Genomic DNA, 27,811 nt, shown 5'->3' with positions numbered 1-27,811 from the left:
TGACTGTGGTCCCATCCCCCCCATGCCACTGGTGGTCCCAGAGCCCTGTGCACTGGTGCTGTTATGCCCACTTTACAAACACACTTGGAGATCACCGTGGGGAACGGTTATGTTCACATCGCATTATTTGGCAGGAATAGAAAATCAGTGGCCTGTCATAGTCCATAGATGTGGAGAAGCAGTGTTAGTCCCTCACATTGTGCCCAAAGGTAAATGAAATGTCCCCATGCCCACAGAGACCGCGTCTGTTCCCGAGCCCCCGGCTTCATCTTTCTTCCTCTCTGTGGTCACTGGCCTCCCATGACACGCACTCTGGCAGATCTCCTTCTCAGCAGTTGCGACCATCCATTCCCTTTGGTGCCTTGGAGGCAGAAGGGCAGTGCCTGGGGCGGGGCTGTCCCGAGGGGGCTCTTCGGTTCCCAGACCCCCCACCACAGCTTCAAAGGTAGTTTTCCGAGTTTTCTGTGCAGTGCTGCTGTTGTGTCTACACCTCAGAGACTGTGCCTACTTCTAGGATTTTCTCCTCTGTTTCTCTTTTTTTCCATATTGTTCCAAACTGAACTAAGTGCAGCCAGAGGGAAAGCTGTCAGTGGTAGTCACTACACAGGAAGTTCAAGGGCCCTGAGGTTAGGGGTGTGTGTTGTTTTCTGGTGTTCCCGCAGGGCCTGGCAGGTTCTGGACACGTGCTAGGTGCTCAATAAAGGTTTGCTAAATAAATGAACTGCTAAACACAAGAGATGTGCATTTAAACAAGTTATATGCATATAAATACTAATAAAACCTTGAAGGAAAGAAAGAGAAATAAAAACACTTGTGTTGTAATGATGGGCACACACATACATTTTTACCCTTTGAAAGTTTTTACTGTTATGTTGGGTCTAACGTTTTACAGAAGGAACAGGTCTTCCTGGCAGCTGATGAATTGATTTGCTGGGTTGTAACGGTGTTGAGGAACAGGGTAGGACTTGCTGGTGCACTTGTGTTTGGCCTCTGTGTCTGGATCCCTGCAGGAAGCACCTGTGGGGCAGACAGAGGGTTTTCTAGAGTTCTGGGCTCTCTCTCCTGTGGAGCTTGCGCTGTGATTCTGTTGAATACTGAGAGTCACGATGGTCTTAACAGCACATGCCCATCCCAAATGGTGTGAATTAGGGGCCCTCCTCCTTTTAACTTTTTCTGGGGTAATTTGATGGAGATTTTAAAAGGAAAAAAATACATATATTCCTGCCATAGCTAATGAGACAAGATTTGGAGTCTAATTAATTGCTGATTTCAGGAGGTGTCTTCAAAAAGTACTTTGATATTTGACTAATTCGGTCAAAAATAGCAAATTAAACTTTATTATGATAAAAAGTTATTTTGAGCAAATATTTTCATAATAAGCAATCAAGACATTACACAAATCTATTTAATGGGTAAATCCACTGGACATCTGGGGTTGTATTTTATTATTAACTCAAATTCACAGATGATTGAATTGATATTGATTACTATTGCATTGGTATTAATAAAATAGCATACCATGTAAACTTTATTTTTTAAGTTGTTATTTAGATTTTAGTTAACATACAGTGTAATACTATTTTCAGGTGTACAATATGGTGATTCAACACTTCTGTACATCACAACAGGTGTACCCCTTAACGCCCATCACCTATCTCACCCATACCACCCCCCTGCCGCCACCACCACCTCCCCTCTGGTGACCTTCAGTTCATTCTCTAGAGTTAAGAGTCTGTTTCTTGGGGGTCCCTGGGGGCTCAGTCGGTTAAGCATCTGACTTCGGCTCAGTCCATGATCTCGTGGTTCATGGGTTTAAGCCCCGCATCGGATTCTGAGCTGACAGCTCAGAGCCTGGAGCTTGCTTTGGACTTTGTGTCTCCCTCTCTCTCTGCCCCTCCCCTGCTTATGCTCTGTCTCTGTCTCTTTCTTTCAAAAACAAATAAATGTTAAAAAAAAAAAAAAAGAGTCTGTTTCTGGGTTTATCTCTCTCTCTCTTTTCCCTTCACTCATTTGTTTTGTTTCTTAAATTCCACATATGAGTGAAGTCATATGATATTTGTCTCTCTGAATGACTTATTTCACTTAGCATAATGCCCTCTAGCTCTATCCATGTCATTGCAAATGGCAAGATCTCATTCCTTTTTATGGCTGAGTAATATTCCATCGTGCGTATAGATAGATAGATAGATAGATAGATAGATAGATAGATAGATATGCTACATTTTCTTTCTCTATTCATCAGTCAGTGGACACTTGGGCTGTTTCTGTAATTTGGTTACTGTAGATAGCACTGCTATAAACATCCAGTGCATGTATCCTTTGAATTAGTGTTTTTGCATTCTTTGGGCAAATACCCAGTAGTGCGACTATTGGATCACAGGGTAGTTCTAGTTTTAACTTTTTGAGGACGCTGCATACTGTTTTCCAGAGTGACTGCACCGGTTTGCATTCCCACCAGCTGTGGAGGAGGGATGCCCTTTCTCCGCATCCTCACCAACATCTGGTGCTTCCTGTGCTGTGGATTTTACCATACACGCTTCATTAAGGTTTTTATTAGCAAGGGTAGGACAGGCTTGGGCTACGTGATTCCCAGATCTTACCGGCTTTACCTGAGGGAACTTTCACACTTGTCGCTTTCACAGCCGCAGATCCCAGTGGCCCTCCAGTAGTGACTTAGGGATCCAGGCTGCCTCTGTCTATCTCTGAGTTTCAAAATGAGGCCTCTCATTTGCCACAGCAGGAGGAGAGCCTGAAAAATATCCCAGTGGGTTTTCCCAGCTCCCAGACAGATGTGACATCCCTTCCCTCCCCTCATCAGGCACACAGTTGCTTGTTGAGGCGTGAGCAGGGTAGGCAGTGTGGCCCCTCATGCTGCCCGGAAGAGCTTTGGCTATGCACCACCAAGGCCTCCGGTGTGGCCTCTTGGTCCACTTGCATCCGGAGCACAGGGCCTCCTTTCTACCAGCAGCACATCTGGGCTTCGAGTGTCCACAAGGAACCTGAGTGTAGATGTGTCCCCGCACGCCTCTGTGCTCTGTGTGGCCCAAACATCATCATCCAAAGGTGTGTGGTGTCATGTCTCATAGACACTTGGGCCATGAGGGAGCTGAGCTCCTTAACTCCCAAGAGCTGGATGAATCTTCTCAGAAAGCTATGAGTTAACATCATGTTCCTAAAGTTTTTGTGAGACAATAGGAGATTCCAGTACATTTACCCAACAAATACCAGTTGAGTTTTTACTCTGAGCCAGGTGTTGAAGTGAGCATGTTGCAAAGGTTACTTAGTCATTTGAGATTGAAAGTATCCTTCCCCAAGGTGCTGAATGTCCCTTATGAAAACAATTCCTTACATTGCTTAGTTGGTTAAAATAGCCTTTTCTGGAAAACTAATACACTTCTGTGTATTAAATAATAGAACTTGTATAAAATGCCATATTTCCATATTTCTGTTTTCACCTTGAAAACCAGGAAGCAGAGCTGTGAACTCTTTGCAGTAGCTGTTTTCACTGTAGATGTTTGATACAATAGCTTCTTCCTTCATTACTTTTTTTGGACCCTTTAAAAATTATTCTAGGGGCGCCTGGGTGGCTTGGTCTGTTAAGTGTCTGACTTCGGCTCAGGTCATGAGCTTGCAGTTCATGGGTTCAAGCCCTGCATCGGGCTCTGTGCTGACAGCTCACAGACTGGAGCCTGCTTCTGGTTCTGTGTCTTCCTCTCTCTCTGCCCCTCCCTTGCTTGTGCTCTGTCTCTCTCAAAAATAAATAAAAACCTTTAAAAATAATAAAAATTTTTCTATTATATACTAGTCACTTATTTTATGCCACTTTGAAAGTCTATTGATCAGATATGATTAATAAATGGTCTAATTATGCTGTCTTAGCAATTCATAAATACCTGTTGATAGACTGATACTTTTCAAGAAATATTTTTTTGCGGAGTGTCACAAAAGAGGGTTCTATCAAAGAGGGAAAAATTTAACAGTGAGTAATAAACAAAAGAGATTATAGATACTTTCAACAAAGTCTCATCTTTTCCTTTAATCCCCCAATATTTTCCTGTTTCTTATCATCATAAGCTCTAAGGGAACTGAGTTTAATTTGGAAAACTAGCGATCAAGTCCTTTGTGCAGAACACAGTTTTGAGAAGACAGGGTACTTGCACAGTTCTGTGGATGCCGGGCTTTGTTAAGGAAGGGATCCTGGAAGTATGCTGTGCTGGTCTCTGTGGTTTGTAGAGGGAAAGAGAGGCCCACAGTCGTGGACCTCTTGCCTCACTGATGTGGGGAGGCCCTGAATCTTCACAAATTTACTTCCTGTCCTCTGAGCACATGTGTCTTAGACCACACATGTCTTACCAAAGCCTCCAATGAACTGCCAACTTCTTGCTCATCTGGCCTAATTAAAATGATGTCATTAATATAGTGAGCCAATTAACATTCTGAATCCTGCCCAGATGGTCCAGGTCTCTTTGGACTGTTTTATAACAGAGGGCAGGGAAGCCTAGCAGTGGGGCAGGTTGTAAGTGTGCATTAGTCCATGCCACATGATGTAAATTGCTTCCGATTCTCTTTCTCCTTCAGGATGGAGAAGAGTGGACATGTCAGCTCCACGGCCAGAGGCTGTGCTGACGTGGCCTGGCAGTGGCACCAACTCTGGTACAGTGGCTGCAATTGGGACTACTGCATGGTTTGAGCTTGTGTGGTCCACTGTCACCCTCCAGAATCTGTCTGGAGTCATAGGTGGGACTGGTGAGTTACATGACCTTTCTGGTCTTTAAGGGGAGTCTTCGTCCCAATCTTCCCTAGGATGTGTTATGGTTTTTATTTTCCATCCTGGCACCCCACTTGGCCCTCCCTGCTGGGGTGACTCTTAGCCCCAACACCAAGGAACAAATATGGGTTTTCTGACAACTGTAACGTATGTCTATGCCAATTTTACCTTCAGTGCCAGAGAAAATAAATGGCCACTAGGTGGGTCCCTGGATCCAGTGGGCCTACTGTGAGTCTTCCCCGGGCCAGGCCTCCATTTATTTCCTGGACCTCACAAGTCCTATTCTAACAGGGGCATGATGACATCTTGGGTCACTGGGTATCATGTCGATTCAGACTCAAAGCCAAACTGCCCTTGAAATGTCTGGATAAATGGCCACAGCTGCCATTGGGGGAAGTCCTAAGGGAACGCTTATGCATATGTGTGGCCAAGTCCTCTCCTCCAGTCAGGGGGTTCTGGAGATGAGAACTGGTTCACAGGTTTTATTGGGGCAAATTCCTTCAGCCTCCTCATACCTATCTTTGATTTCCTTTGGTTGCAAGAATGGAGCAGTACCCCGCTGGCTGGCTAAGTGCCCTCCTGACACCACATCTAGCTGACCATCTTGTAGCTCTTTGCAGTTCAGAGTGCACAGCCACCACTCCAGTCCTGCTGCTCAGTATAATATAGCAACTGGCTTGCTTCTAGTGGCTAGACATCACTGCTCGCCCTCTGTCACTGTGTGATCATGGTCACTGCTGTCAGGGAGCCCAGTGTTCTCTGTAGCAGCATCTAGACTCCCCGACCAGTCCTAGAATGCCAGCTACCGCTCAGGGTGTCATCTGCACACTCCTTTCTGTAAATGGAGTGTCCTCTGGGCTTTCCAGGAAACCTAGCTCACAACTAGGTTTCCGGGTCTTAGTGAGTGTGTTTACTCTCCTGTGCCACTTCTCTGAGCATTTTGATGCTTTTCTCCGCTGTCTGCCATGACTGTTTGGCATTTCCACTTAGTGTGGGGCACCACTTTGTATAAGCTTCCAAAGGCCACGCTAGTGGCATGGGGTACTTGCTAAGGTGCCAAATCCTGTATCATGATGGAAAGATCCCATATCAATAAACTCTAACCTGATCTACGTTCTTGTCCTGCCTGCCAGAATCCAATATTCTCTGGATCTGGTTCTGTGGATTTTCTCAGTCCCTAGGCACATGTTTCCTAGGTCGTGATGCTCCCTGGCAGATAGGACCTTCTTCTTCAGGCCTGGCGCTTCTCCAGCTGGGTGATGGTGACATGGTGGAGGAGTGGAGCTGCAGGCTGATCACGGGGTGTACTACTGTCTCAGAGGTCTCTGAAATCATCTTCAACCACAGAGAGAGCACCGCTGTCTAACACGCAGAAATGGGACACGTCTTCAGGTCCTGTAGATTTAGGGACATCTAGGATTCAAGATTTTTGAGCGCATTAATCTGGATGATCCCCTCCCAAGCCTCAGGGTCTCCCTTCTTCCCGTCCCCCCGCCCCCCACCCCCGTGCCCCTGCAGGGTCCAACCCCATGCTCTGCCTGGCTCCCCCCCAGTCCTGTGCCCACCCCCAGCCCGGCATCCTCTCATCCTGCGCCCCTCGCCCCACGCCCAGTCCTTTACCCCACGCCCCCGCCGGTTTCTCATCCCCCTCCCAGCTCCCCCTCTTCCTCTCCTCGCCCCGCCCGGTTCCCCCTCCATTCCGCGCCCCCCCTTCCCCCCACCGCCGCGGGGTCCCTTCCTATCCCTCCCAGAGACCGACCCCGCCCCTCTCCGAGCCTTGGCCAATATGGAGGTGGGGCTGTTTTGCGGGCGGAGCCGTCTCGCTCCCGCCTCCTAGACCTCAGCCAGTGGGCAGTTGGAGTCGCGCTGTGGGCGGAACCTTCACGCCCCGCCCCTCTGCGATCGCGGCCAATGGGGAGCTGGGCAGGCCGGTGGGCGGAGCCGGGCGGCGGTGGCGCCGCGGACCCGGCGCGCGCGGGGTCTGGCGCAGAGCGCGGGGACTGCGCCGCCGCTCGGGCTCCGGCTGCTCCGCGGGGCTCGGCGCGCGAATTCCGGCGAGGCCCCGCGAGCTCCCGGGCGGGCGACCCAGCATGGCGGTGGAGGAGGAAGGGCTCCGGGTCTTCCAGAGCGTGAAGATCAAGATCGGTGAGCGCCGGGGGCGGCGGGGCGCCGCGCGTCCCCTCCCCCCGAGGACGGGCCGGGCTGCGGCGGCTCCGGGGGAAGCGGCTCCCTGGAGGCGCGGTTCGGGGTGGGGGGCGGTGCGGTGCAGGACACGGGGCCCGTCCCCGCCTGGAGCGTGCGCGAGTGGGGGCCCTGGGTGCGTGCATGGCCGGGGGCCGACCCGCCGACCTCAGGTTCCGCATCTGCCCTCCGCTGCTGCACCCAGAAACTTCCTTCCCCGCGTTCCCCCAGGGCCGTGGGGCCGGCTGGGGCTGCGGACTGGTGCGGGCGTGCGCGTCCGTGTAGGCGGATGTGTGTGGCGTGCCCTCGGTCCGGGGCTCCGTCGGGCTGGGAGACGGGGAGCCACCCCAGCACCCCCCTTCCATTGAGAACTGGCCGGGGCGGGGCGGGGGGGGGAGCTTTTGGCCACCAGCGCCTGCCATTCAGGCTGTGTCACTGGGGAGGATTCTGCCCTTGTCACTGGGTCCAGGAGCTGGGGGAGGGAAATGACAGGCGGATTCTGGAGTGGGCTGGAGGGCTATATCTGGACTTCCTGGGTTTATCTGGAGGATTCATTTTATCTCGGGAGGGTGATGTGCACGTCCCCTTCCCCTCCCCCCCAAAACAAGATCCTTGCCTCGAGTGACCGTTAGACGTTGGTGCCATAAATGTGCGGCTGGGAGGGCAGTTTATGTTGAAGAGGGTTCCCGACGACCCAGAGTGTCGCCTGTCCTCAGGTCCTTCTTGCCTCCACAGTCCCTTCTATTCCCATGTGAAAAGGGGCCGCTGGGAACCCAGCCAGGCGCCCAGTGACTGAGTGTCAGTTGTTGATGACATTCGATGCTGCCTGAGGAATTCCAGCTCCCCCAAATCAGCGTGTTGTTTCCTGTCTGCTTTATTTTGGTTTATGGATCGTCACTGAGACACTGTTGATATTTGGCTGAGAAGTGGACTTACGCTGCCTGCAACCATTTCCCTGTTCGGTTGGTTGGGATCTGCTGTCACTTTCGCACTGAGAGATTCGGCATTACCTTCCTGCTGACGTGGGGGCAGGGAGGGTGCCTGTACCAGGGTCCTTTGGCCAAGAACCCTCATCAGTTCCTGGGTCCACTGAGCTGTGTGAGGGTTTGAGGTGCTTCCTTAATCAAGGGGAGCAGGAGGGGACCTGGGTGGGGGTCTGTCTGTGGAGGAGTGTGCCAGGCTTCCGGGCACAGCAGGCAGGAGTGGGTCTGAGGACTTTATGGTTCAGGCCTGGCACAGCCAGTCTCAGACTCATCCTGGGAGCGTTCTGGAACACCGGTGTGTTGAGCAGAGAGGTTGATTTCTCTCCAGAATGGCACAGTATGTGACGCAGGGGAGTGAGGAGAGACACCTGAAGATCCAGGAGAGCATCTCCACTAGCCTGCTGGTGCACGTTCGTGAGTGGGCTCTCGACCGGACAAGGAGGGGCCTGGGGTGGAAGGAAAGGGCTTTGAAGATGCTGCTTGGCGAGGCTTTCTGTCCTTTCTGTTCCACTTTAAACAAGCAAGAGAAACACACCCAGCTCAGCTGAGGTTAGTGCCTCGACCCGGCCCATCTGCCGTGTCTACCCCCACGTGGGACCCTTTGGGGCCCTCCCTCCCCATGTTTGGGGGCGGGGGCTGGGCTGCAAGGGGGAGACATCTGTGTCTCACCTTTGTAGTGGGGGGGGGGCATTCAGGGAGCAGGGGCCTCCACCTAGCACAGGCAGGGCAGCCTCCTGTGTCTGAGCACAGAAATGGCCTAGGCTGTGCTTCTGAGTTCGGGCCTGGGCTGGAGACCCTGAAGGTGAACTGTGGGTGTGCTGGCTTGAACTTGAGGGACACCTGTTAATAGAATGTGGTGAGGGTGATCCTGAGCTTGGAAGGGGGTGTGCTGAGCTCTTGATTTCTTTCCTTTGTTGGTCTGCTCTGGTCAGTCTCGGCTCTGACTTGCCTGAATGTCCTGGTCTTGAAGGCGCGAGATGACGAGGAACACCACAGTTGATCTGGAGGAGGGGCAGACGTGCATGAATCATACACACGGTCACATGCACGCTCGCCCCTCCTTGTTCGGGGACACGCTGGCCAGGCTGTCCATTCATCTCGGAGCCTCGTCTCCAGGCTGGCTGGCTGCATGCCTGTGTGCTCTTGGCCTGCTGGGTGACCCGGAGCAAGTGCCCTCCCCTTCCATAGACTCATTTTTCCATTTGCAAAATGCAGGCAATAGCTGTTGGCTGCATCCGGTGGGGGCTTACAAGACGGTATTGTTCTGGCCCACGTTGATGCCCACCTCCTCGATCCCAGAAAAGGACAGAAAGAAAATTCCTCCTAAGCTGACACCAACAAGCAGTATCACTGCTCCTGTTGCTGAGAAAAAAGGCAGGACATGTTTGGGAGGATGAAGAGATTTTTAGGTGCCTGGGCCTTGGCCCTCTTGTCTCAAGTAGTTTCGGATTGCGTGATGGGACTTGGTATCACTGAGAAGCTGGGGACACTGGGCAGAGTCTCTTCCTCGTTTTCCTCCTCCTCCTGCTTGTCCACCTTCTGCAAATGCCGGATCAGAGTGAGGCATTTGTGTTGTGACTGTTGTGAGTTCTTGTCTCCCCCCAACTTAAATGTCACAGTCGTTCTGGGTAGTTCTTCTGCACACTTGCAAACCTTAGACCTTGTCCACCTTTGGTAACAGTCGTGACTGTTTTTACACCAGTGGCTCGTGTCGGGTAAGGCCAAGTGCACTTCCTACGAGATGGTAATTTTGAGGAAGTGCGCTCTTCTGACTTTCCATGAGTCAGGACCTTCGTGCTGGAAGGGAGGCTGCTCAGAGATTGTCGGAGCTTGTGCGAGGGACCCACGAGAGCTCTTCAGGGCAGTGTTATTTTGGACACGGTGCTCCTTTAGGTGCTGTGTTACGGTCACTACCCAGTGATTTTTGCCTTTTCCATGGTGGCTACTACTGGTTTTTAAAAGTATCACCTTGATAAATGTGTTCAATTAAGAGGGATATACAAAGGTTTTTCTGGCAAGCTGAAAAAAAAAAATCCCAGCCTGCATTCCGGGGTGAGAAGAGCCCTCGTGCTCTGTCACTGGTTTTCATCATCAGGTTTGATGGCACAGTTTGGATCCGCTTGGTGTGTTGGCATTTGTGTCTCACGCCAGCTCCCTGCCGCGGGCTCTCCTCCGTTCCCCAGCTCTCCCTTCCTTCTCCTTCGGTCCTCTTGGGCTGTGCCGGGCCCAGGGCGTGCTCTCGTGTTCCTTCTCTGGAAGATTATAACTTGTCCACCAAGAAGTCGATGGTGGTCTGGGTCCAGCGCAAGCACATCAGAACTGACTGCTCCTCCCACAAACCGTGGCCCTGCAGGCTGTTGGTGCTGGGGACCCGGGGGGCGCCCCACAAACCTCGTGCTCTCCCCGCAACTGGTCGCCAAACATAATCCCAGGGACCAGAAGCAGGAGGTCTGTCAGGCAGGGACCAAATGAGAGGGGAACAGGAAGTGGTGGCTGAGGGTTCTGGCCTGCACCTCCCTCGGCTGAATGGCTGGTTAGGAGGGGTTTGGTGTGGTGAAGAAGGCCCAGACCACAGGGGCTGGAAGCTTAGGGTTCTGGGTCTGCTCTGTTAAATGTGGATTTCCTACAGGGGAAGCAGTAGTGTGCCCATCACAGAGGCCTGTAAGGGTCAGATGAGGTGCTGTCCTGCTTGATAATTTAAAATAGTTGTTAGTGGTAGTGTCTTCACAGGGCTAAGAAGAAATGGTTTTCCCCAATTAGAGAAGCCATTCTGTGGGTATAAGGGAGTGGTATCAGTGATGTTGGCTTTTTCATCGTGTGTGTTTGACGGTGAAAGAAGGGGTCGTGCGGGCCACACATGGTTCTTGGCATCAGGGATTTATATTCTCTTGAGCTCTCTGATGCTAAAATTAACCTGGATATTCTATTAACCGAGCTCAGCTAGCTGCCTGTACTATTTTTAACCCTAAGGACTAGTGTGCCGCTCTGGGCTATGTCTGGGGAGCACCGGGCTCAGGGGCCAAGGGTGATTTTAGTTCGATTCCAAGTTTTACCTGGGAAGGAGTGGGTTTGCCATGCATATGTGTGGGGTGGAGAGGGTTGCAGACTTTTGGGATCTAGTTTGCGTGTATTAACTCGTTTTAATTCTCACAACTCCATGACATTGAAGTTGAGGGAGACTCCTGTAACTTAACCAAAGTCACCTAGCCTGTAAGAGAGAGCTGGGGTTTAAATCCATGTTTGGGTGACGTTCTTGTTCTCCACACAACTTGTTATGGTCTTTCTGTGTGATCTTGGGTTTGAGTGGTGTTGGGTACAGTGACGTGCTGGGAAGCAGAGCAGTGCTGAGTTTTAGGGCCAGCAGGCAGCTGATGTTCATGAGGTGGGGGGACAGGGCCACAGTCTTTTGTGGGTGATCAGCCAGGGACACCGGCCTGGTTGTTCTGAGACTTGTGGTCATTGACTAGAGGCTGCCGAGGTAGACATTAGAGAGGAGGGGAATTGTGGCGATGGGGTCTTAAGCACAGAACTCCAGAGATGGCTCGTTAAGCAGGTTCACTGGCAGCCCATACGTTTGGGAGAAGGCATCGGGCAGGTGAGCAGAGCATTGGCTCCCGCAGGTAGAATCACTTGGCTGGAAGGTGGCATTTGGTAGGAACGTTTGGATTTGCTCCTCTGAAACTAATGAGGCATTTGAGTATGTAAACACTCACACCTTCCTGAAGGCACTGGGGAATCAGAGCATCACACATCATGTTTTAATCATAGATGTGCACGTTTAAATTTTTTTTCAGCATTTATTTATTTTTGAGAGAGGGAGCGAGAGAGAGAGAGAGAGAGAGAGAGAGAGAGAGCACATGAGCAGGGGAGGGGCAGAGAGAGAGGGAAACCACAGAATCCAAAGCAGGCTCCAGGCTCCGAGCCATCAGCACAGAGTCTGACACCAGGCTCGAACCCATGAACCGTGAGATCATGACGTGAGCCAAAGTCTGACGCTCAACCGACTGAGCCACCCAGGCGCCCTTGACGTGCACATGTTTAGAAAGGAGATGGATGTATTTGCTAGAAACAAGCGGAAGTGCTAGCTGGTAATGCCGGAGAATTGAGGTTTGCAATTTGCCCTTGGAAGTGAGGCTGTGAGTGCACATCCCCTACTTCCTAATGACCTTGGAGGTGGGTTCAGGCCACTGTGGGCACAGACAAGCATCCCTGGGTGCTGTAGGGACAAAAGCCTCTGGGAATCAGCCTAGAAGAGGAGGGTATGACTAAGGGCACTTGGGATCCCAGACTCCAGAGTGAGTCCCACCTGTGTTTCTCACTGATTCTGTGACTTTAGCAGAATCTCCCAAACCCTCTCTGCCTCAGTTTCTTCCTTTGTCAGAGTGGAGAGTAAGGCTGTTTTTGTGGCGCTTAATGAGCATGTGTGAGCAAAGGCACTTTCACTGCTCGATCTTTCTGGGTGTTCCTGCCAGTGCAGTTTGAGGCTCTCCTGTAACTTAGGTGACGGAGTGGAGCTAGCTCCAATTAAGGCGGATTCGTCAGGAAGAGAGAGCTGGACTTTCACGTGTGTGTTTGCACGTGAGCAATATCAGGAAAGGTGTGAACCTGCCCAGTGAGAAGTGTGCAGTCAGCGTGTGGCGTAGACTTGCGTGGACCTGGGGGGACAACATGGTTGGCGAGCGCGGCCAGCACAACCAATGCTGTGTGCTGACAGGCCTCCAGACTCTGGGAAAGCCTTGTGGGGACCTGACGTCCTGCCTTGTGGTGCTGATCACCCCTGGATGGTCTGACGCTCGAGAGAAGAGGGGAGATCCTGGTGCCCGAGCAGGAAGTCTTCACTGATAGTCTGGTGTTTTGCGCCCCGACGTCAGAACGGGGGTCTGTAACAGTGGAGGAGGGGCTTACCGCAGGACAGACTGCTTTGACCAGCTGGTGGGGGTGTACGCGAAGGGTCACTGCCTGGCGCACCACCACAGTCCACTGTTGAATGAACAATAGCGCAATGTGGAAACGAAGTAAATGCCGCTTCAAAGGGTGATTCTATTATGGGGCTTCCACAGTATGGAATATTATTCAGCTTTCAGAAGAATGAGTTAGAGCCAGGCCAGGCCATGTGACGTGCAGGAAGTTCCATGGGGTATGACTAGAAAGAAAAACAAAATACAGAAGAATCTACCAAGATATTCCTTGTGAAGAATAGTACAACACAGATACGCACGTGCAGATGTGGAGATAAAGTTCCACATAAGCCTATCAGCTGGGCTCCCTGTGGTGGGAAGTGTGGAAGAGGAAAGTGAGTGAAAAAGAAAAGATCGGTTTCAGAAAATCAAGGGCGTTACTATTACTCAGGCATGTGGATTTATGTATATAGATTGGCAAATGAACAGTCTAAAAATCACAACTTTTGGGGTGCCTGGGTGGCTCAGTCAGTTGGGCATCCGACTTCGGCTCAGGTCATGATCTCACGGTTTGAGTTCGAGCCCTGCGTCAGGCTCTGCGCTGACAGCTCAGAGCCTGGAGCCTGTTTCGGATTCTGTCTCCCCCTCTCTGTGCCCCTCCCTGCTCCTGCTCTGTCTCTGTCTCTCTCAAAAAATAAATAAACATTAAAAATTAAAAAAATAAATAAAAGAAATAAAAAAAATTAAAAATCACAACTTTAAAATGGAAAGAACTTTCTGGAGAGGAAAGGCCCAGAAAGGTAAAATAACTTGCCTAGATTGCTGAGAGTTGAGGGAGAGTCTGGGGCGGAGTTGCCCTTGAAGTTGGGAACCAGTGAACAAGACAGTGGGGCAAAGGCAAGTCTGTCGGAGCCCTGGGCAGGGGCTGGCTTGCGACGGGCCTCCGGTCAGCCTGGCCCCTCAGAGAAATTGACATGGATGCAAGGGAATTTCGTCACAACAGATGGCCCAGTACTTTTCTCTAAGTGTGAGGCAGTGTTCAGAATGAACAGTCAGCACATTCCAGCTTTGGTATAAATGCAGGCCCGTGATCATCTTTAGCAATAAGGAGATGAATGGCCCCGCATCTTGGCTTCCCAGCTTGCCCTGTGGGATAGAACACAGGAAGTGGTTCTCACAAGAGGGTTGTCAGGTCAGACTCAGGGACCACCAGGGCCTCAGCATCTGGGAAGCTTTAGGTTGGAGTATTTAGTCTTTGCTGGGAGTGGTGGATTATCAAGCTGACTGTGGGATCAAAGATAGTGATTCCTTGTTCGATGAGCATCTGAAAGCAGAGGTGTGTTTCTGTACACAGAGCTGGGCTCCCTGGGGCTGTGGCTCTGTTCATCTTGAAATTTGGCGTTCCTGGTTCAGTTTTTGAGTAAGCTTGAATCCTTTTTTGGGGACAGCGGCATCCTGGCCCTAGAGTCAGCTGGTAAGTGCCACATCTCGCACCTGACCCATGCCGCCTCATCCCACGCACCTGACCCACACTGTGAGGGGCAGCCCGCTCCTCCAATGGTTGGGAGGAGGCTGGAATCTGTGCTCAGGGTTACGCTGTAAATCAGAACCTTTTCTAGAAACACAACAGACCATAGTACCCTTCACTGTTGTCTGTTGAGGAATGACGCTAGTGCCTGCTCTTTCCTCTTCATATTGTTTCTGTTCCTGTTGTCTGAATAATTTCCAAAATATGAAGCATTGTTCTATCTTGGCCCACTCATCACCAATGGGATAAAACCCAAAGGTAAACAGAGTGGCTAAGTCTTTCTTAGACTCAGGGTGACTCATCCTGGAGACCCGCGCCTGGCAGTGTTTTCCCGACCAGGCTGGCCGGACCCCTGTGCACCCACCACAGGGTGCACCCACCACAGCATTTTCTCCTCAGCAGCTGCAGGTGCCGTCGATGCCTCCTTTAGCACCAGGAGCAGGACCAAGTCTCCAGGCCTTTCCTGAGAACCAACTTCCCCCTCTGTGGGTCTCCTGGGACTGAGCTCAGGCTTATGGATTCTTCAGGACACTTAACAGAGTTGAGAGTGTTAATTATGCGTGTATATCTTTCTGGAGCTTTGTTTTTGGACTCACAGTCTCCTAAGTTACACTGTGGGTCTGGTTAGGTGTGACCCTCGTGTGGGCCACTTGTCCGTGCACTGACTCAGGGCTGGTTCCTGCTTTCTCGTCACGTCCGTTAAAAGAGGCCGCACAATCAGGCCCATGCAGGACTGGAGGACTGTTACATGTGCCTGTAGAGCTCTGTGGCTTTGTCGTGTGTTTCTTTTCTTCTGAGGAAAAAGATTCGTTTTCCTTTTTTAGCTCTTGTGGTTTCTCTCTTTGTTCCTGAATCCACTTCTGGGAGGTACAAGAACAGACTGTTTGATTTTGTCCATTTTCACACCACCAGATCAGTCATTGGTTAGGGAGCCATGGACGTGTCCGCCAAAGTAGTACACTGCCCTGTCAGATCTTGTAAGGATTCTGTGCAGCACAGAACAGCTGTTTTAACTGGCCCCCGCCTCCGAGGCTCGGAGAAGCTGGTGACTTTGCCACGATCACACTAGCGAGAGAGCCTGTGGCTGTGCGTGTTGGCTTGCGAGGGACTTCATCTGCCCCAGACCCAGGCATTTTGTTCCTTTACGAGGAACTGCCTTCTGGGGTGTGTTCTCAAATTACTTCCTCAGACAGCAGCTATCTGCCTTCCCACCCGAACCCTTCTGTTCCGTGGTGGATCTTTAAATGAGCATTTATGGGACTCACTCAGCAGAGCGACCCCTTTGCATGAACATGTGGACAGCCAGGGGCTCAGAGCCTGCTGAGCCACTTCCCAGCTGAGTGTCTTGACCTGCCTAGAACACCTGAGACCTCCTTCCAAAGGAGGCCTGCCATGGCCAGGCAGCGCTGCCTCTCCTGACTCCCGCCCTCTGGCTTCTGGCTGATCATCTGCTCCTGGTAGGGCGGCCCCACTCTCTCCTCCAGGTGCCACCTTACCTCATGCAGGGAAAGCTCTCTGGGCGAGGCAGGCAGTGAGGGCCTGGCCTCGTAGCAGGTGGAAGATGGGTTGAGCAGGGCAGTTAAACTCCCGATACTTCAGGGGGGAATTTAGCCCCAGGCCCCTAAGCCTCTGGGCATCTGTTTATTTTGGCCCAGCTAAACTGGGGCTTTCCAAGGCTGGGGTCAGACTGTGGTGTAGAGCTATTAGCAGAGATCCAGGAAGACGGGCTGGTTCCAGAAAACCCATCAGTGTGCAGACCCTAGGGGGCCTGGCCAAGCCTACTACTTGTTTTGAGGTCTGGGGTGGGTGCTGTGACCTGCCTGGTCTTCCCATGGCCTTCGGGATAAGGGCCCCACTGGGGAATTCCAGACCACTCAGGGCTGAGGCTGGCCTGTCCTAGGGCTGGCTGCCATAAACAGTCTTTAACTTGGGGTCAAACAATTGGATATTTTATTACTTTATAGGGCTGAGTTTCCAGGGCAATAAACTCTGCCCGTATGGTACATATGTGGAGAGTACATACTGCCAGCATGCAGCATGTCCAGGACCTGGCCAGGCTGATGGAAGGCCAGGTGTTCTCGGACTTTCCTCAGAGCTGCACCACATGAGGCAGAGGGTTTAGCTTAGAGGGGCAGCTGTCCATCTTTACTTTCTTATGAGGCCTCTTCCTGTTGGAACATGGTTTTGCATGTGCACACACATGCACAGAACACACACATGGGCATATACCACACATGCACACAAGCACACACACACATGCATACATGTAGGTACATTACACATGCTTGCATACAGGCACACACCACATGTGTGCACAGTACACACACGTACACAGCACACACACAGATGTACACACAGGCACAGAACACACACACAGGCACACACATAGCCACGTGCACACACAGGCACCCACCACATGTGTGCACAGCACACACACAGATGCACACACGCGTGCACAGAATACACACAGCCATGTGCACACATGGGCGCACGCACAGAGACACACACGTGCACACACACCTGTGCACACAGTACACACACGGGCACACACACGGGCCCCAGAGCTTGTCTGTGGGTAGAAGCGCAGTGCTGTGTGCCCAGTGTAGTGGTGGCACAGACGTGAGGGAGGCTCCTACCACTAACTTGTGATGGCTCCTCCCCATTCGCTGAGACTCACGGCACCAGGGAGCCAGCCTTGCCTGCCTTGGTAATGTGTGTGGCCTTTAAAAAGGGTTCCTGTTTCTCAAGCAAATCAGTCCTTTTTCTTCTGCCTGGTGTGGCTTCCCTGGGCTGGCCCCCCAGGGTCTGCGGGTGTGTTTTGGGGGCACAGCTAGTCTGAGCCTACCTGGGGCCTCCATGCTGGGACAGCCCACCTGTCCCCTCTCTGCCTTGAGAGCTTTCTCTGTTTTTGATATTTTAATTTTTTGTATTTGAATCAAAAGCCTTTGCTTTTTAGACCCACATCCTGGGGTGTTCTTGTGGCTTTTTCTCCTACTTGCTTCTGGCCTGTTTGTCAGCTGGCTGCCCGCGGTGGCAGTTCCTCTCCAGGGACTCCGGGGATGTAGTGAAGTGAGTGCGAGGGTTGTCATTCCAGGGAGGCGTGACAAGGGGCACTGCCAGCGTTGGTCCCAGCACCTGCTCCCTGCGGGGCACCGGGTTGGGGTGGGGGGGGCCTGCTCCCTGTGGGGCACCGGTTGGGAGGGCTGCTCCCTATGGGGCACTGGGTCGGGGTGGGGGGGGCCTGCTTCCCGTGGGGCACCGGGTGGCACCAGGAGAAGGTCGTCCTTGAGCGACTGTAGGTTTTGATGAGAAGTTCTTTCCGCTTGGGAACTTGGTGGGGGCACGAACACGGGCTCTCGTGTCCCTGGGACTGGCGACTTGCTGGTGGGAAGCCCGCACACACCTCCCTGGGGGAGAGGAGGCCTCGCCGGTGGGTCACCGTTTCAGTCGGAGCCGCCTGCTGCAGGGCACGCCTTGAGAAAGGAGGGAGGCCCGGGCAGGAGGCCGCTGGGCTTCCCGAGCCCCCGGCTGGCCGCATCCATCTGGACTCTGGCATTCCTTTCTCTGTTCATCATTTCCTGCTCTGAGCGCTTGCGACAAGCGTGTGGAGAAAGACTTTCTCAGCATTTGGACCCAAGAATGTGTTTATGCGTGTCCTGACTGGAAATAAAGGGTCACACGGAGAGAAAAAAAACCACTTGTCATGATGTTTTTGCTCAGGATCTTGGTTTTCTATTTGTGACTGTTTCCTAAAGTGTTTCCCGGTGTTCTCTTCAGGGAACCCCTTTCCTGTCTTCCTGGACAAGGGGGTAGGGGGGCGGAGGGGGCAGGAGGGGCCGGCAGAGTGTCCGGGCCTTCTCATCCCCTGGTCGTTATTCACTGTGATCAGTGACAGTGTAATGGTATGTCTCTCCTCCTTCTGGAAGGCGCCCCTGGCCTCTCTGGACTGCTGTCCCCACAGCCTGCGTCAGCTCTCCTGTGGGCCGGTTTTGTGAATTCGGGAATGCTGATTTGAAAAAGTAGGCTATATCTGCCGAGTGGCGGTAGAGAAGGCAGCTGGCAGGCTGGCGAGGGCACTTGGCGTTGAGAGGCAGGCAGCACAGCACACGGGGCCCACAGCCCCGCCTCACACTCAGAAGCTTGGAGTTCGGTGTCACTGAGGCCTAAGGGTGGTGATGGCGTTGTTTTCCCAGAAGAGATTTCAGGCTGTTGGGGGAAATCTCTGTAGGCACCTAATCTGGGGGGTTCTATGGGGTGTGTAAGTACGAGTTGGGATGGGATGGGAGGGGTGGCAGCCAGGAAGGGTGGCATGCAGAAGTAGGTGTCAGACAGAGGACTTCTTGGGTCACTGCAAGACAATGGCAACAACTTTTATTTTTTTTTTTTATTTTAATGTTTTTATTTATTTTTGAGACAGAGAGAGACAGAGCATGAGCAGGGGAGGGGCAGAGAGAGGGGAAGACACAGAATCTGAAGCGGGCTCCAGGCTCTGAGCTGTCAAGACAGAGCCTGATGCGGGGCTTGAACTCATGGAGTGTGAGATCATGACCTGAGCTGAAGTCGGACGCTCAACTGACTGAGCCACCCAGGTGCCCCAACAACTTTTAGTTTGACTTGATGTATTAATCACAAATGCTAGTTGGGGAAAAGTTAGTTTTCAGATTTTGTCCTGCTGTAAACTGCTCATGGGTTGCTTAGGCGTTGATTCTGAATCACACAGGTCGACCATTAACCAAAGCCAACCCAGGGGGTCTGACGTTTCCGACTGTCCCATGGTAGTTGGCTGCTACCATCATATGGGACTATGGAGCCATATACACTGGGGATTTCACAGGATGCAGAGAAAATATAGGCCTTGCCTTCCAAGTTGTATAGACTGAAGGATAAGTAGTCTCATATTTATGAGTGATAGTGAGTGGAGAATGTTCAGGTCTTGGGGAGGCGAGCTCTCCCTTGTGCTAAGAAGACTGGACAGGTCTGACCTGCCACTTCTCTGGGGCACAGATACTTGGGTGTGCACACTACATATGCTGACAGCGTACTTCCCAAAGCTAGAGAACCCTTAGAAATGACAGAAACTATGTATGCGGGATTGTCATTATGCAAACGGGCCACATTGAATAAGAATAGCATTTATTTTATCTTTAAAAATAAATTAAAAATCAAGTCAGTGTTTTACCTTCTCTAAGGGCTTATCTGTTCTCAAGTGCAATCTTCCCCCCATTTGAAGCTCTGAAGATTTGCTTCCCCTTCCTTGGCAGGATGTGACAGCGCCCTGTCTTGTAACGGAGGCTTCGTGGACTCCCTGAGACGGGGTGCAGTGACATGCAGTGGGGAGCAGAAGCAGGGAGGGCTAGGGACGGGCCTGGAGACTGGACAGTGTTTCCTACGTTTGTGTTTACACATGTGCATCTCAGAGTTGCAAACCGTCTTCAGCTAAAATAGGGCCCGTAGGACAGGGCAGAACCGTGTGGCACAGCAGAGGCCCGCAGGCAGCAGGCTGTACCCAAACACACAGATTTGGGTCGTTTGTTTCTTTTTCCTCTCCAGACCCCTCTGTAGTTTGCAGGGTCCTTGCTGGGAGGGCACGGGAGCAAGAGGAAGAAAGCAGTCATTCAGCTGCTCCAGAGCTGAGGCTCCCAACTGGGGAAGTGTGGGAACAGCAGGCTCACCCCTTTCTGGGAGGTCCTCCTGATCCTGGGGTTTTCCAACCTCGGCCTCTAGGCCTTGAGTGACAGCACAGTGGGAAGGCCCCAGCCCCCTAGCTTCCTGGGTTTTTAGTAAACACTACTCAGAGTCACCGATCCTGTGAAAGCAGAGTGGAAAACCCAACGGAGAGGGGGCCTGTGAGGTTTTCTTAGATTGTTTGTTCTTGGGGAACTAGTGAACCTTGCCCCTTCCTTGAGAGGGTGGGGGCTGGACCTACATACGGGCCACCATCGTCTCCACCCCACCTCTGCAAGAGGTATCCTAGGCTCACCCACATCTGGTCCTAGGCAGCGCTGGTCTCCAGGAGCGTGTCCAGACACACAGCTTGTCCTTTAATGCCGTGGTTTTAAACCTGGGCAGTTTTGCATCCCAGGGGACATTTGGCCATGTTTGGCGGTGTTTGTCTGTCATGGCTGGGAGGGGAGAGGGGGGCACCCACACAGCTCGCCCCTGACAGCACATAGGGTGCTCACCCCAAGCACATCAGCACTGGGTGGGGAGGGGGGACTTTTGGGGGCATCATGTTGGATCCCTGTGAACACCAAGGCTGTGTCTGACTAGCTCTTTGCTTCCCCAGGAGTGTGGCCTTGAAGTGCCTCAGTCACACTTGGGGGCAGGGCATAGACAGATCTCATGCTGGCCAGATGGAAAGACCCCTGCAGCGTGTACCAAACTGATATGGCCTGAGGGTCTAGGGTGTGGACCAGAAGGGCAGCTGAGGGGCAATGTGGCCACACAGCTGGTGGCATTCTTGGCTCTGCACCTTACCTGCTGTGTGATCGTTGGCAAGTCACTTAACCTCTCTGTGTCTGTAAAAAGAGGATAATAATGGCTGTTTCCTAGGGTTCCTAAGAGGGTTGCGTGACAGTGGTGGTGATGTGCTGGGCCTAAGTGCCTGTCCCTGTCTCGTCCAGCACGTGGCTGTGCAGAGGGCCAGGCTGGGAGAGCACGAGTTGGTGGCGGGCACCTGGGGTCTGGTCCCCGAGCTCCTGGCTCTGTGGGCTCAGCTGCATTACCTGCCCCGCCCCACAGGCCTTGGGGCCCGGTTGTCCCATCAGGTTGCCCTCCAAGGGGACCCAGAGGTGTCTCCAGCTCCAGCTTTACCGCAGGCTGCTTCCAACACCATCCATTCTGTGCATCTTCCTTAAGCAGCTGCTTGTGACTTAAAAGTAAAATATTAACCAAGAATCGTAATCTCACCCTTAAATGTAGTTTTGCAGGAACAGTTGTGCCTGTCGGAACGTCGTTAGGAGGCCGTGTTTTCCCTGCGGGTGCAGTAGGAAATGGGAGGTTTTCCTGAGTTCTAGGCTAGTTTATGAAGCATTTAGAGTAGTTAGAACAACTCTTACGAGGCTGCATGTGCTATGGAAGAAGCTAGAAACAGCAGGCCTTGCTGCCTGCTAGGTGCATGGTGAAGTTATTTGGCATGTTGTTTTGAATTCTGTAGCGTTTTTCTGGGTCATTTCATGGTTTTATCTCCGTGGCACAGGCCCTGATGGTGGGAAGTGGGTACTAATGAATCAGTTAACTATTTTGGAAACTGTAGGAAGTTGTCTCGTGATGAGACAGCATGTACAACGTGCAGCCACCCTCCTTCCGCCCTAGGCCCTGCTTTTGTGAGCTGAGCAACCTCCCATGGCCCCCACTGGCCTTCTCATGATGGATATGAGGCACCACATTCACGTGTCGAGGGGAGATGCCGGGGTGAACTGTGACCTTTCCCAAGGGACAGATGCTGGGTCGCTGGACACAGTTGCAGGTTACCCACCAGCAAGGGATGCCTCACAGGCTGGAGGTGTTTCAGGTGGTCAGGCCTTGCTCTGTGTCTCCTGCAGCGGTGACCTCTGTGCACTGGAACTCCGCGCCTGGGGGCCTTCTGCACATGGGCACTGGCTGGGCTTGAGGACCCCAGCCCTGGAGCTGACTTCTCCCCTCCCCGGGGTTAACTGGGAGTTCTGGATAATTTCGTTGGTCATTTATAGAGTGCCTTCTCCCTGCATACGGACATGGGGCTTCCAAGGGGTCAACACCAAACAAGGGTGAGGGAGTGTTTATGGACTCTTAGGTTTATACTAAAAACTTGCCCACATTTTATTAATGGAGGAGAGTAAACAGAGATCAGTGAAGAATGAAGAAAAACAAGTTGCTTTGATACGTAAAATTAAACACATAATAATGTTCCACTCATGTTGGCCTGTGCAGTTTAAAGACCAGCCAAAAATAAGGTGCTATTTTTTCCAAGGTAGAATGAGGGTCCTGGCCCATCTTGCACAATTTAGTCCCCTGGGCCCTGTGTGATGAGCTCATGGCTGGTGATGGTCTGCCCTCCACCCTATCCTCCCCTCCCCCCTTGGGGGGCAAGGTCAGGATGACCCAGCATCCTTCCCAGGCTGGTTTGGACTTGAGCCTAAGAAAGGAAGCCCCAGGAAATCCAGAATAGGGAGCTAGCACATGACGAGAGGAAATCATTTTCTGCTCCGCGGATGAAGTTGCCGTCTGGCTTTCTGATAGCGCCACGCAGGCCTCCTGCACATGTCTGCTTGGTGCACTGTACATGCTCGATAGCGGCTCGTGGGGTAAGTTCACGGGCATTGTAGAAATCTCTAGCATAAACTGTCTCACAATCTTGAAATGCAGGTGACCAAGCCCACTAATCTGGTTTCCTCATTCGTGTGTTTGACAGTCTGTCCACAGCAGTTCCCCAGGTGGGCTTAACAGGGATCCTACTCCGTCGGGGCCACTCTGCAGACACAGGCAGTGCACCCTCTGAGTGACCTCTTGACCTGCCTGGAGGGTGCATGGGGACGCGACTATTGGGTTAGGGTGGCCGGTGCACTGGGGTGGGCCCCTGTCCAGGGGGGACCGGGAGCCCCTCCTTGAGCAACTTCTGCCTCAGACCACAGAGCAGGGAAAGCTGCCTGGCCTGCTCATTTGGGCGGTCCCAGGCCTACCCCGAGCCCCTCCCCCAGGTCAGGAAAGTTCCCAGTGCTTTCTCCAGCGCCCTGCCCTCCAGCCCCCCTGCCCCTGCCCTCCAGCCTTCCAGCCGCCTGCCCTCCAGACCCCCAGCCCCCTGCCCTCCAGCCCCCCTGACACTCACTCTCCCTTACCCCCCAGGAGAGGGTCTCATGCCCACTGAGGTTCCTCTTTGAAATACTGTGCACTGGGGGTGCCTGGGGGGCTCAGTCGGCTCAGGTCATGATCTCATGGTTTGTGGGATCGAGCCCTGCATCGGGCTTCTCACTGACAGTGCAGAGCCTACTTGGGATCCTCTCTCTCTGCCCCTCCCCTGCTCATGTGCACATGCTCTCTCTCAAAATAAATAAACATTAAAAAAAAACCAGTGTAAATGAAATACTGTGTACTGACTGCCGAGTCTGTGGCTGGGCTGCCTCAGCTCTGCTGCCTTACAGGAAGAGGAGGCTGCTGGGCCCCCTTGGAGTTGGAGGTAGAGGGTCATGTCCATCACCCCCCTCCTCAAGTTTTTGCCCCTTTGCCAAGGCTCTCCAGTGGGGTCCCCACACCAGCAGCATCACCTGGGGCTGGCTGGACGTGTAGATGTTGGGGCCCCACCCCAGACTCACAGAATCAGGAACTCTGGGGCCAGGCCCGGAGACCCATGTTTCATTCCCATGTAGTCTGAAGTGAGTGCCCTGGCCCACGGCGAGCTGCCCCTTACAGCTGAGAACCCAGAAGTGCCCCCAGCACCGTCATCTGTGGAAGGAACTCTGCACAGTCCCTGGGGAGGTCCTCCTGCCTGGGCCACATGCCAGCTCCCCGTGGCCACTAAGCAGCTCAGGGAAGGAGCTCTTCGGGAGCCCTCAGCGAGCCTGTGTAGACGGAGTGCTTTGTTCCCCTCACAAGCAGTTGCGGTCACCAGGCTGGGGCGAGGACCCCGGCGTCTCCATGCAGACTGTGTGGTGGGCCCAGACGTCAGTGCCGGTGGGGAGTGCAGGGCCAGGGTTTACAGGAGAGGGCAGGGCAGCGCCACGGGCTCAGCCACACGAGGGGCTCATCTGGGTTTTGCTTTTGTTTCTTCCACTAACAGCCGCACTCCATTTTTTAATTAAAGGGTGGGGTGAAGTGTGTGCCTTCTCGGACAGCATAAATAGAAGACACTTGAAGTTGATCATGTTCTATTTTGATCCACGACTTGGGATTTGATGCGCCCCTAGACGTACTGGTTTTGCTCAAATTACAAGTAGGGAGAGCCCTGATTACTGACCTTGGATGGAGGTTTTACATACTCTGCTATTACATTGGAGGGTTTTTTGAACAGCTTGTGTTGGTGAGGAGCTATTTTGGAAAGGAAGGTTGTCACGAATGTCTTTGAAAACCCTGAGCCTCGCCTGAGGAGTTGTTGGGAGGTGGGGTTCTGTGTGGGGGTGGAAAGTGACACCCCTTTCCCAGAGTCACCAGCCCACTGGGCTTTTGTGACAGCTCAGCTGCGGCATCACCAGTTTGCCGATCTGTGTTGTAGTTCTGATTTGTGTCTTTGGGCAGCCCTGGAGGGCTTTGCCAGGGCCATATGGGGGAAGCATTGATGCGCCCGGGGTCTTTTAGCACCGGGACACCTCGGGTCGGTCCCACTGGCTGATCAGGCTTTTAGGGTGGATTCACAGTCCCCAGACACCATGAACCAGGTGGGAGGAGTGGGTCCCTGTGCAGTGAGGCTCTCTCCGGGTCCTCCAGGAGCCTGGGGCTAGAGGCTGGTGGGTGTGTCACAGCCTGCTGCTTGCAGGCTGACCTCCCAGTACAGGAATTTCATCCTCAACACAAGGAGGGGCTCCCGGTCCCCCCTGGACAGGGGCCCACCCCAGGGCACCAGACACCCTAACCACCGTGCAAGTCGTGCTGCAGTAGTCCCCCAAAGTGGAGGAGAGGCCCCTAGGGGGCCAGTACTCACCTTGCCTTCTGTCCCCTCTTCCTGCCCTAAGGGTCTCTGGCACAGGTGCACTTTACCCAGGTCTCCTGAGGGTTTCCAGCAACTGTTGGCTTTGTGTCTTTTGGATACTGTGTGTGTGTGTGTGTGTGTGTGTGTGTGTGTTTTCTCACTGAAGAAGATTTGGAGGATATAGAAAGCAAAGTGAGAATATGAAAAATTGTTATTCTACATCGAGTGTCTTTTGTTATGGATAAAACCCCCAGACGCTTCCTTTCTGGGGGCGAGATTGGACTGTTGCTGCGGGTGTGGGTGGCTAAGACACAGGGCGTGTTTATGGGGCACCTGCCGCCAGGATGCTCCACGTGCCGATGTCCCATGTGGGTTCAGAGCTGTCATCCCATGCTTAAAGCTGGGAGGACTCCCCCACCGTGGTGCGTGGGACCCACTGCAGTCTCTGCTTTAGAAGTCGGAAAGAGGTTGTGCACGGTGTCCAGTGGATTTGAGGGCCCGGCTTCAGCCTCACAGGTGGCTCTGCAAGAGCATGGGCAGGTGTTAAGAGGACTAGTTAGAGTCAGGTGCTTAGGGCTCAGTTTTAGCGTTGAGGTTTGCCAGTTTCCTGGTTTGGGAGAAGGTGGAACCGGATTGTGGACGCAAAGTGCACGGTAAATGTCGCTTGGTTTTACCCTTGTGTCCTCGGGCTGTTGTTGGTTTGGGATCGTGTGAGTGTGACTGAGGTGCAGACGGGAGGTAAGCTTTGCATCCAACACTGGAGGCCGGAGGAGGCTGTGAATAGCGCTCCTGGTGCCTGGTGTGGGCAGGGAGGAAACAGGCAGAGCATGGCCCGGCTGGGGCATGAAGGGAGAGAAGAAGCAGGTGACCTGTGCCTCAGAGCACCTGCTGTTTACGTAACCCTTTCTCCATATGATACCATGGCGCCAGGGGCTTAACCTGCAGTGGAGCCGGCCGAGAGACCCGAGGGGTCGACGGCTTCCCAGAAGTTTCCCCTGGGAAACTCGGGGTTTTGATCCCGTTGGAAGTTGTGAGTGGATTGAGATGGGCGCGGCGGCCGGCTGGGAGTCGGGTGACGCATGCAGTTGCCACTGGCTCTGTGACCTGCAGTCCCGCTCTCTGACAAATTGGGTGTGCGGATAACTGAGCAGAACCAGATTTTTATGGGAAGATGGGGATTCACTGGGGGGACGTTTGGGGATGGTGATAAGCTCCCGTGGAGTAGTTGTTGTCGGGGTTGGAGTCCACACCCCTCTGTGGATGGCAGCCCCCGAGGTGACGTTGTGTCCTGATGGACCTGCAGCTCCGTGGCTCCTCTGACCATACCCTCAGTGGGAGTACCCTCAGCAGGTGTACTCTCAGCGGGAGTACCCCCAGCGGGTGTACCCCCAGCAGACTTTCAGCAGGTGTACCCTCAGTGGGTCTCCTCTCAGTGGGCGTACTCTCAGTGGGTATACCCTCAGTGGGTGTATCCTCAGCGGGTCTACTCTCACCGAGTATACTCTCACTGGTGTACCCTCAGTGGGTGTACCCTCAGTGTATGTACTCTCAGCAGGTGTACTTTCAGCAGGCATACTGTCAGGGGGTGTACCCTTGGCGGGTGTACTCTCAGCGGGTGTACTCTGTGCTGGAGCACCGAGAGGCCTGTACAGTGGGGACTGGTCCCTGCTCACACATTAATTGCTGAAACTCTGTGTTGGGTGTGAGGGCTGAATGGGAGTAAAAGATTCAGAATGAACACCGCTGGGTGCTTGCTCTGCAGGCCTCTCTCAGGCACTGTTATCCCCATGTTACTATGATGGCATTTTGACCCCTCCCCAGCCTGGGAAGGGGTCTTGCAGGGATCTCTCTTCCTCCTTCCCTGAAACAGAATGAAACAAAACAAAACAAAAACTCAGGAAATGTAAACAACAACAACAACAATCTGAGGTGACAGCGGGGGAGGGCAGTTTGGCTAGTTGCGGGCCATCCCTGTGAACCTCTGTTTTGGGGAAAATCATGCTTGGCTCTGTTCCGGGAAGTGCAGTGGTAGTGTGAGCCCTGCAGGACCCTGGTCTCCTCTGACCCTGGATTGGGATGTGAGTGGAGGGGCCAGGGCAGCCTTCAGTGGGAGGGGAGCCTCCTGGGGGAGTGACGGGCCCTCCCTAGCTGTGGTAGGCATCCAGGTCGGGGGTGGCCCGGCCTCTGCTCCGTGGGAAGACTTACACACTTTTCCGGGACGTGAGATGTAGACATTCCCAGAGCAGTTTACGAGGGTGGATTGCAAACCCCGTGGAAGGATAGCACGAAGAGGCAGGGCCCAAGATGTCACATCTGTGATTGAAACCCCACAGGGCACCAGGAGCTGTGCTAGTGCCCGGGCTTGTGTGTGATACTTCTCCTTTCCCTGTGATTTAGCTGTTCCAGGCAGTCGTTTACTATCTTAACACACAGCTCTTGGCCTCCTCTGTGTCTAATTCAGGTTGTGCAAAACATTTGGGTCTCTCTGCCCTTGTGTATCCACCTGCCCTGACTGGGCCCTTTGCCCTCTGACCTCGTCGTGGCCTTTGTCCCGCCCTCCTGCCAGGCCTGCCCTCTGCCCTCTTTGCTCCTCTCTGCCTCCTGGTCCCCCTGACCCCGGCTACCCAGGACCTGCCTTCTTCCTCAGTGTTTGGCAGGGTCGGGCCAGCAGTAGGTCTTGGTGGTAGAAATTGAGATTGAGGGTTTTCTATGAATTAAACTTATTTTGATTCATGGAAAATTGACAGCTCAGGCCAGCCAAAGGCTCAGATTCTAGGAGCTAAAAATAGGAGTGGGGAGTAGAGGGCAGTTTGGCAGGGGTAGAGGCTCCAGATGGGGCATGTGGGCTGGCCC

General features: G+C 53.0%; 1 protein-coding gene and 1 long non-coding RNA gene across 3 annotated transcripts in view; one reads left to right on the top strand and one right to left on the bottom strand.

Annotated features, from left to right (window-relative positions):
* Positions 1–852: 852 nt before the first annotated feature.
* LOC122199652 lies at positions 853–6,627 on the bottom strand. The gene is made up of 4 exons (XR_006193594.1): positions 6,528–6,627; positions 5,873–6,181; positions 2,610–2,749; positions 853–1,017 (listed from the first exon to the last, which is right to left on the bottom strand). It is a non-coding gene; the product is annotated as an uncharacterized LOC122199652 (long non-coding RNA).
* Positions 6,628–6,744: 117 nt separating this feature from the next.
* Positions 6,745–27,811, top strand: part of RASA3 (RAS p21 protein activator 3) — a 119,297-nt gene continuing 98,230 nt past the window's right edge. The window contains exon 1 of one of the 2 annotated variants that reach the window (XM_042930903.1): positions 6,745–6,913. In XM_042930903.1, the coding sequence (XP_042786837.1) occupies positions 6,859–6,913 (55 nt within the window). In that variant the 5' untranslated portion in view covers positions 6,745–6,858. Of the gene's footprint in view, positions 6,914–7,712; positions 7,912–27,811 lie in introns of those variants that run through there. The other variant, XM_042930908.1, reaches the window with a different exon arrangement.

This window comes from Panthera leo, chromosome A1 (genome assembly GCF_018350215.1).
Source record: "Panthera leo isolate Ple1 chromosome A1, P.leo_Ple1_pat1.1, whole genome shotgun sequence".
Lineage (NCBI taxonomy): Eukaryota > Metazoa > Chordata > Mammalia > Carnivora > Felidae > Panthera > Panthera leo.
This window is presented reverse-complemented; position numbering and strand designations above follow the sequence as displayed.